The sequence below is a fragment of the Priapulus caudatus genome, unplaced genomic scaffold (assembly GCF_000485595.1).
Source record: "Priapulus caudatus unplaced genomic scaffold, Priapulus_caudatus-5.0.1 Scaffold85, whole genome shotgun sequence".
Classification (NCBI taxonomy): domain Eukaryota; kingdom Metazoa; phylum Priapulida; class Priapulimorpha; order Priapulimorphida; family Priapulidae; genus Priapulus; species Priapulus caudatus.
In genome coordinates, this window is record NW_014577146.1 from 224,744 (window position 1) to 235,375 (window position 10,632).

The following is a 10,632-nucleotide window of genomic DNA, read 5'->3' on the forward strand; positions in this document are numbered from 1 at the left end:
CGTGCGTGCGTGCGTGCGTGCGTGCGTGCGTGTGTGTGTGCGTGCGTGCGTGCGTGCGTGCGTGCGTGCGTGTGTTACTAATCACATCTCGCTTGTATTTAGCTTCGCGTGATGTGCAGCGTACTGCTGGTCGTGCCGTATAATGCGTAGCCCTCTCTCTCCCTATCTCTCTCTCTCTCTCTCTCTCTCTCTCTCTCTCTCTCTCGGCTTCTCGTGTTCTGCTTAAACTTCGATTTACCTGTCGTAATTATAAGCTAGTGCCCCCCGGAGGTAGCTACACTTCTATAAGCACGTACGCACGCGCGACACACCTACGTGTACTCCCACGCACACGCACATCCAAATACGCACGCACGATCATGCACACACGCGCGCGCGTGAATACATCTTCGCGCGCGCTCATTAGCATGCAGGTGCTGCACGTAGGCGCGAGCGAAGACAGATATATACATTTGCTGTTACTTTGATGTTTTAATGCATATTCGATCGGTGAGCATATTTGTGAAATTAGGGCGTGGGGGATTATGAGAAGACGCTTCCTACTACGGTTACTTCTTCGCCTTCTTGAGGCTGTTACCCTAGTGTCTGTGAGGCCGCTGTCTGATCAACACTATCGCTTTCATGCAGACGCGATTGATGTAAGCATTGAGAGTCGATGTATAACTAAAATGTGCTCGTTGATCAGACGTCTAGCGTTCACGGGATGTTATTATGCGTGGCGCACGAGTTCTGGTGCATCTGTATAGGTGCGTTGTGTGTAAAATGTCGACTCTAATTATTTATTCGTATAGGAGGTATATAGCGCAAGCAGTGATAGGCGATCTTGTACCAGCCTGCCGCCACAACCATTTCCCATTTCGGTCACCAATTCACGTTAAATAATACATTGTCAGAATAAATTATGACGTGGCCAGTTATCGCCGAGGGTGAACAAAGCAGTTCCAGCAAGTCCCATTGCAGCCACACATGATGGGATTTTTCTATACAACGGTTAAATAATGAAGAACTCGGACACTCGGAGAAATTGTACCTTCTCGCCGAATCAAAATTTGCATGTCGGCAACGGAGTGGATCAACCGCTCAGAGTGAAAAAGTAATGCTTGTCGCGGTGTTTCGGAAATTTGCTGACGTCCACGTCGCTGTAACGGCGTGGCTGAGCTACATGACTTCCGTGCCCTCCCCACGCATTAATTACAGGTTGTGACAGCATTCCTATCCCAAAAAAAATCCATAAACGTCTTGGTGATTCTTATTTGAAACAAAACGTTTGCCTTTGCCCCCCCCCTCCAATTTGTTGTGGTCGTTTTTAGTTAAAAAGAACATTCGCCCCGATGACGTTCGAAGTTCAAACGTAAAATCGCAAGTTTAAAACGGAATATATCGGAATTGTTTTGTTCCCTTTTCCACGAAATAACCAGATAGTCGGGATAGAACCAATAGATATCCGATATGCCTCAATGGTAATGACGATTTCCTTGACAATCATCAGTGCCAATGATGGCAACTACACCATCTTGTGCAATGACTCAGTCTGTACGACCCATAACTAATCGGCTCTAATAGGCTATACCTGTGCATGCAGAAAGTGCGTGTCCCTTGCTCGTGTATCTGTACTCTACCCGTTACGGTCGCCACCTTTAATCTGAGAGTACCATACGTGAGTGGCCTAGAATTATCATATATAGTCTTCCCGTGAAGCACTCGATCCGCTCCGTATCATCGTGAATGAATCGCGTCACCAGGGACTGGCGGCTTCGTCTCTGTTATTTATCATATTGCCCCTGCCGTGTGTACATCATAGTAGGTATATCACCAGTCCGGTATTTAGCGTTCACACGAGGAAATGCGCGGTCCAAGAGATCCGGTATTTCTCAAGCACGGCAAATAACGGCATCTGTTTATTCGGGGTCTGGGAAGCCGCGTATTTACATCAAATACCGGATCTGTTTAGATACCGTATTTCTTGGACCGCGCATTTTGCCTCGTGTGAACGCTAGAAGTACCGGTTTCTTGCTACGTGTGAAACCGCGGCTTATGATTATCATTTTATCCCTTATCACACACACACACACCGCCACGCAGCGCACGCACCGCACGCAGTTCTCGCGCGCACAACACACACACACACACACACACACACACACACACACACACGACGCGCGCGCATATATATATATATATATATATATATATATATATATATATATATATACAAAGAAAGTCAAGGTATAGAATAAGGGTGTTTAAATTATAATATATATATTCTCACCTGCCTCTCCGGAGCTCTCAATGCTATAACTAACGGTATAATCAACAGGTGGATAGTATCTGTGACACAAGAACTCTGTCTAGTACGAACATGTTTTAATTGCCAACACGTCGACAGCACTTGATCCAGTTCTCTAGACCGCGTAGCAGTGTGAGTGAACCGAGTGTATAATATAAGTACATAGACATACTACTCATCTTACGAAAGTAGCGTTTACACATCCGGTTCACAGCCGAGCAAACAACTGTGCTGTATTAACAGTTCTTTTCTATGATAACATGTGTTGTACTTTGTTGTTCGATGTTTACTCAGTACGAAATTGTGAAATTTGTTTAAATCATATGTTATCTACATTACTTATGCAATCAAGAAACAAATAAAGTGTTTTCGTCCCAGGAACTATTTGCGCTAGCGTAGGCCTACTGTTGGCGTGCTCAGTCTCTTCACTCCAAAACAACATGTGTATCTGTATGCCGAAACTCCGGTCCGACAGAGTTTCAAAATAGCCAACCTCGGAGCATATTTCTGCTTCAATAAGAACATTTCGTGATGTTTGCATACTGCAAGTATGCTCACAGTAGGTGTACGTAGGCATTTTGTTGCGAGGTTTATCCATTTCAACTCATAATCATCGTAGAGTATTTTTATTTGCATTCTCTGCAATTAACCAAATGCACAGCTCGTTTTTTTGTTGCTGTTTTTCCATTTTTCTGCCGCGTAATAGTTCATCAGTCAGTAATAGAAATCCTTCGGCTATTAATGTTGGTTGGTCAGCTGAACTACAGAATATAGGCTGCACGTATTTGTGGGAAAGAAATCGTGTACTTGTGTGTTTTTGCGACGGTAAATGTCACGCGATAAGAGCATGGCTTTTTAAGGGCTTTTTTCTCCACTGATTGAGCCGTGTAGTTTTATAGATCTGCTCAACCCGATGTTTACTAAAGATTTGTTGTTTGTTTTTTTTCCACTTATTCCCGTGTGGTTACGAGTAGCTAGCAAACCATCAGTCCATAACCGCACGCGGTTCTTGTAATAATGATTATACTGTTCCCACTGCTGGGAAAATCAGCTGTGCATTCTCACACTAGACTTCCAGTCGAGTCGGCTCTCAAGCCCGACATAAGCCCCCCGGCTGCTCGACTGGAAGCAATTCACTGCGACTGCAGTGATTAGGTCGGTCGACTGCGACGCGACTGCCTGCGACTGGCCGCCACTAGTTGCTCGGAATAGAATAGTGGGCAACTAGTCGCTGCCGATCGCTTCCAGTTACTCGAAGTCCAATTGCTTCCAGGCGAGTCGGCTCGCAAGCCCGACATAAGCCCCCCTTTAAAGTAATGTGTCAGCCTGACTTTGTGAACGTGTTAGAAATAGATGCCTGAGTCCCCCTTGATAAGGTACGTGGCTTTATGTAAATTCGCTTGTGGTGGTCACGGCTGTGTTGCCCTTGTGAAAAGAGGGCGTGACGTCACGCGTGTGCCAACTTCTCCTTGGTGGCATTTACCCGTCTGCATGAAGCATGCTGAGCAAACCGTCATCGGTTGAACGTTTCTGAACGAGCTTTTTTGTAAGCACACGCGGTCACGTGTCGCTAAAGGTTCCTCGTATCTACAAATAACCTAATTGCTTATGTCCCGACCGCGAAAACCCCTAAAACGCCTTATTATGTTTTTTTCATCAGACTCGCGTGAGAACACAGCACTGTGGCTTGCTGCTATGTGTTATCGTTACGTGTAATCTTGAGATTTGTGCGATCTTGAGAATACGCTGTACAAATAAAAGTAACATAATTACGCATCGTCATGCGATTGTATGATCGCTAGTAGAAAACATCAAAAGTCAAACAAAAGCAGCATGTTGCAGTAATAGTCGCATATATTATAACCACAAACTATTGTATCGAAATTTCTATTCGAGTATTTTTAACGCCTAGCAGCCGTGACTCAAAAATGACGCGACGCGTGACGAAATCGGACGTACCAATTCCCGGGCGGAGCTGTTTTAGCTCGTTCATCATCTTTAATTAAATATCTTCATTACGCACTATGGTGAGTTTGTACCGTAGTATGCCTCTCTGTTGGCAGGGACGCTAATTTCAGCTTACCCTATTGGCCACGTTCGAGGTCATACTTTAGAAGCGGCTAGGCGTCTCGCCTTTCTCATCGCATAGGCTTAATACTATATCACACATCTCTCCTTTCGACGCTTTGAGTCACCGTCACGCCGTACAATGAAATTCGAATACCAATCTAGCTATAACTACGAAAAATTCGCGCTGCTCGTCAATGCTCGAGCTATTTTACTGTTAAATAAATTATTTCCGTCTCTTGGCTATGTATACAGTGATTAGGATGTAGCTTGCCCTAGGTATCGTCGCCGTGTTAGTCTTCTGCTTCTTCTGCTCCTCGACCTTGCTCTGCGCGGGCTCTGGAGGCTGTCGAGCTTGGAGGACATGACAACATGGCTCCCGCCTTGTCGGGTGCGAGAGCGTCGGCCTCCGGTTGTCGGTATGACGGCGTCGGCTCCGGTTGTCGGTGTGACGGCAGTCTCTGTCTCTCCTTCTTACGTAGCGAATGCGGAATCTTCTTGTTCTTCTTCTTCATCTTGGGAACAGCGTAGCGAATGCAGATCTTTGTATCCTCCACCAATTGTTGTACTGTGAATAGGTTGTTCTCCGCTCCGGCATCGTAGCATCGTAGAGTTGTAAAGTTGTTGATCTCCGCTCCGGCATCGTAGCATCGTAGAGTTGTAAAGTTGTTGATCTCCGCTCCGGCATCGGAGCAGCGTCGAGTTAGCACATGGTAGCAGATTGTGGCAAAGAGTAAAGATGATGTAGTCGCAGAATTTGCTCTTGAAGACTGACTTTATTAGTAAACACAATACAAATATATATACACTACGGCGACCTAGGTACCCAAGCCTAGGCCCCGTGTCTCGTCTTCGTCTATCTCCACTACATTGTCTCTCGTCTCTTCTTCTGGGTAATAACTTATTATGATTTTTCGTCCGTGCCTATTTATACGTTTCCGAAAACCGCCCGGCGGCATTTGAATCCGACCGGTTTTTCGTCATTATCGGCCGGACCTTGGCTCGTAGGTGTGGCGCGTCGCGTCACCCATCCCCGACGCAAGGTGTGACGTGCCAAGTGTCGCATCCTGTCGCCACCGTTTGCTGAATACAATACTATCATGTTATCAGTGTTATCAATGTTCCAAAGTTATCGATGACGCTGGAGTTCGTTTACCTGAATATGTCACTGCATGCATTCATTGGCTGAAACGCTATCGTGTGTTTTATAAACACGGTGTGTGTTACTGGTAGAGAGGGCTTTGTCCGACGTATCTACATGGTTCTGTGCGTTTTTCATGCGCCATGGTTGGCAAAGATGTCGACATGTATTCGGTGCTGCGTATTTTGCAGGATTCATGGTTGGCAAGGATGCTGAGGCTGGTGGAATCGCGAAGCACGGTGCCAAGATGGTCACGGCCGTCGCGTGCGCAAAAGTACCAAAGTTCACTGTGATTATTGGTGGCTCGTACGGCGCGGGCAACTACGGCATGTGTGGACGGGCGTACGGGTGCGTATACGCAAGAAACGTAGTCGCTCGAAAGCTGAGCCAATGCTATGCGTCGAAGTTGTTTAGACGTTTTCTCTGATTATTAAACGCTACGATAATGCAAAAAATAATAATTTCCCGAGTCGTACGTGGTTACTAGCAATAAAGCAATTATCGTGATATAAGCTGAACTGCAGTGATTGCAGGGAACTGCAGTGACAGCGGTGGCATATATATATATATCACTATCAGAAGTAGATAATAGGGAATTCCCTATTATCTACTTCTGATATATATATTATATACTATTACTAGTAATGCTGTTCCAATCTTTTTTTGCTGTTTGTGTTTTTACGATGATTGGCAATGAGGTGATGATGCGCTCATACTTATTGAGGGCGTTTAGACCTCATACTTAGTGACCAACTGTTTACCAGACAACGCATTATGTATATTACACTTTTAAAGTGGTGTCTGCATGGTGCCCGAGAGAGGATGGCTGTTTTCCAGAGATTCTCGTTTATTTTGTCAAATGTGCTTATAATAACTGTCGATGTTTTACCTGTCGCATTTGTCTTTCTTTCATCAGCCCGAGGTTCCTGTACATGTGGCCTAATGCACGCATCTCTGTGATGGGCGGACCACAGGCTGCGGGCGTGCTCGCTCAGATCACTAAGGACCAACGACAACGTGAAGGAAAGCCGGTACGTCTGTAATTACGTGGCGCTTCATTTCCGATCAAAGGATGCATCGTATTCGGTGTATGATTGTAGGTGTTACGTCCGCTCATGCCAGTTGTAAGTTTAATTGTTAATTGCCACTAACGCAGAACAAGTATAGTCATATATATATATATATATATATATATATATTAATTTCGAACCGTGTGTGTGTATATATATATATATATATATATATATATAAACACAAGGTTCGAAATTAAAGATAGCCCCTCCCGTTAGTCCGAAACTGCCAGATTTGCTCATGGATGAGTAGATTGTAGTAACAACTAGCCGGCTCAACTTAACTTGGCACTGGCAGCTAAACACAGCACTGTCATTTAAATTATTTCTCCTTCTTGCACGTTTTTATAGCTTAAATGAATTAAGCGACCAATTATCAAATATACTTAAAACGAGTATTTATTATCACGCACGTTGATCAATAACGTCGACGCAGCCATGTTTGTTGCTTATGCTATGACGTAGACGGATTTCATTCTTTTAGGCAAAACTCACAGATACCAAAATAATTTCTGAACTACCAGAATTACTCACGGACTACCAAATTACAAAATCTGGTAGTCCGCATGACTACCAGATAAAGAAGCGTAATTTCGCACTATTTATATACATATGTTTATCTATTTCTTTATCTCCCTCTATTTCTCTCTCTGTCTCGTTTATCGGTCTTCCCCCTTTCTTTCGCTCTCTCTCTCTCTCTCTCTCTCTCTCTCTCTCTCTCTCTCTCTCTCTCTCTCTCTCTCGCTCTCGCTAACTTTCTCTCTTTCTCACACATACATGCACACACACTCACAATGATTGCGAATATTTATCATTGAAAAGACAAATGATGTGATATTATAGTTCCTCGTCTAAATTTGGCTCGTGACGTAATAATGACGTCACACGTAATCCGACTTTGGACATCGATTCTGATTCCTATAGAAACCTACGCGGCACATAGAGTGATGCCCGAGCTCATGCTTAGCCGGCTTATAGACTAATCCTGCAGTCTCTATGCGGTATATATAAAAGATAAACCTTGAAATGAAGAGCGATTTCGTCGATACCCATTTCCGGCTAGAAGCCACCTTCTGCTCTGCATCTATTGCAGGGATACATCCTTCGTTGGGCATTAGCGGAAACGTTAACTTGGCTACGTGGCAGAAGCAGACAGGTCTCGCTAAGTTCCGTGGGCAGAGATTATGGCGAAACTTGTTTACGGCTGTCTTAGGGACAGCTAGGGAGCTATCTCTCTCAGTCAGCCAAACATCTAAGGTGATGAGCGGAGGTGCGTGCCGCTCCTGGCGTGTGTGCCTAGATATTTATTTCTTACTGGTTTTCTTTTTATGCGTTTGGTTGCAAAGCGTTCTAGCCTCTCTCCGATGATAAAATGAGAGGCTGATTAAACCTACTCAACAAGTGCGTAATTGAGCTTGGGCGTAAGGAGTCGCTGGTTCGGAGATAGTTATAAAATGTGTAAACGTAATTGGGATGTTAAAAACCGTTGTAGTAATTTTTGTAATGTTTTAAATTATGCAAATAAGTGAAAGACTCTTAGTACATCAAAGAATGACGAATTTGTCAATTCACTTCCCATACGCGAGCATGGTCATGGGGCGTGTCATGTTCGGAAATGATTGAAAAGTCTAAAAAAAAAAACGTCTGGCAGGCGTTCGTGATTAAAAGTATCAACAAATGGACGACGTTCGTTACGTTAACACATACTTCACATAACGAATGCCATTTTCATTCTCTGCCTATTGCCCATACGTGAACATAGGTATGATATATACGTGATATATACGTCACATATACGTAATAGACATTACGGGCGCCTCACGCGGAAATGACTAAAGTGAGGAAAACGTACATTACAGGCGTTCGTGTTTAAAAATAGTAATAACTGAATGATATTGCCTCCCTTACCAGCGTACAGTGGTAATGCTTCCGTAAGTTCCGTTATAACGTGGCGTCCCTTTATATAAATATGAAGCGACTATGCTACAATGGTCTTATTATTCACAAACTTTTAACAGCTGTAAAGAGTGCCCCTTTATATAGATAAAAAGCAGAACGCAGTCCGATGTAGCTTAGAGTTTATTCCTGTAGATATAGAAGTAAAGGACATGCAAAGAATGCTGTGGTACTGGCTGAGTCAACGTAATCAGCAGATATATGTAGCGGTTTTGCTGATGCATGGAATTAAGGCCTTAACTCTGCTAGCCTCTGCATCATTGTCGTCGGTATAATACAACCCGCTTACTATACAGCAGTATACTATACTATACAGCATACTATACTATACAGCATACTATACTATACAGCATACTATACTATACAGCATACTATACAGCAGTATACTATACTATACAGCATACTATACAGCATACTATACTATACAGCATACTATACAGCAGTATACTATACTATACAGCATACTATACTATACAGCATACTATACAGCATACTATACTATACAGCATACTATACAGCATACTATACTATACAGCATACTATACAGCATACTATACTATACAGCATACTATACAGCATACTATACTATACAGCATACTATACTATACAGCATACTATACAGCAGTATACTATACTATACAGCATACTATACAGCATACTATACTATACAGCATACTATACTATACAGCATACTATACAGCAGTATACTATACTATACAGCATACTATACTAGACAGCATACTATACTATACAGCATACTATACAGCATACTATACTATACAGCATAATACAGCATACTGCCAGCAGTAATGCAGCATAGTGGCAATAGTAATGCAGCATACTGGCAATAATACTGCAGCATACTGGCAATAGTAATGCAGCATACTGGCAGAAGTAATGCAGCATACTCGCAATAGTAATGCAGCATACTGGCAGCAGCAATGCATCATACTGGCAATAGTACTGCAGCATACTGGAAACAGTAATGCAGCATAGTGACAATAGTAATGCAGCATACCAGCATACTGGCAGCAGTAATGCAGCATACTGGCAATAGTAATGCAGAATACTGGCAGCAGTAATGCATCATACTGGCAAAAGTACTGCAGCATACTGGCAATAGTAATGCAGCATACTGGCAGCAGTAATGCAGCATAGTGGCAATAGTAATGCAGCATACCAGCATACTGGCAGCAGTAATGCAGCATGCTGGCAATAGTAATGCAGCATACTGGCAGCAGCAGTATACTGACTGGTAGCAGTAATGCAATATACTGATAGCAGCAATGCAGCCATCCTGTGGAATGCATTAAAATCATTTAACGCTTTTCATTAATTTAAAGTCGTTTAAACCACCATGCATTCATAACTTATATTTATCAGATAAAACTGTGACTAACAACAGTGATAGTCCAGTTACGTTTGTACATTTCTTTTTACATTCGCTTCACAGAAATTGCAATAACATGTATTTTTCATATACACTATTCTGCTTATAGCGAAACAATATAAAACAGCAACCGAGGAGAGAGAGGTAAAGTGTGCCGCGGTGGATGGGAAGCATGAGAAGAAGACAAAGGAGGAGAGTCTGGCATGTCACAAATATAACACAGATTTTACTAAGGGGAATCGTGCTGTGTGATGTACTTTGTTACAGACGTGGAATAGGTGCCCGCCGTTTGTGTCACATTTTTAATGGTCAGATGATTTGCTAATAAATAGGCGATTTACAGAGCAACCAGCTCAGGAGTCCATGCGTGTGTGGCATGCGAGCAAACAATAGATCAAAAGGGGAAACTGAATCGGGTGATAACAGCATTGAGCTTATCGCCAACATCTTCTATGCCTTTCTCTCTCCCTCGCGCACGGACACACGCACACAGATGCACACGCGCGCAGACACACGCACACAGATGCACACGCGCGCAGACACACGCACACAGATGCACACGCGCGCAGACACACGCACACAGCTGCACACGCACGCAGATGCACACGCACACAGATGCACACGCGCGCAGACACACGCACACAGCTGCACACGCGCGCAGATGCACACGCACACAGATGCACACGCGCGCGGACACACGCACACAGATGCACACGCGCGC

General features: G+C 43.8%; 1 protein-coding gene across 2 annotated transcripts in view; it reads left to right on the forward strand.

Moving 5' to 3' along the window:
- Positions 1-10,632, forward strand: part of LOC106804741 (methylcrotonoyl-CoA carboxylase beta chain, mitochondrial-like) — a 66,883-nt gene that overhangs the window by 41,241 nt on the left and 15,010 nt on the right. For both annotated transcript variants that reach the window (XR_001393357.1, XM_014806063.1), the window contains exons 11-12: positions 5,687-5,843; positions 6,412-6,526. Coding sequence is in view for 1 of the 2 variants with exons in the window: in XM_014806063.1 (XP_014661549.1) it covers positions 5,687-5,843; positions 6,412-6,526 (272 nt within the window). In the remaining variant the exon portion in view is untranslated. The remainder of the gene's footprint in view (positions 1-5,686; positions 5,844-6,411; positions 6,527-10,632) is intronic.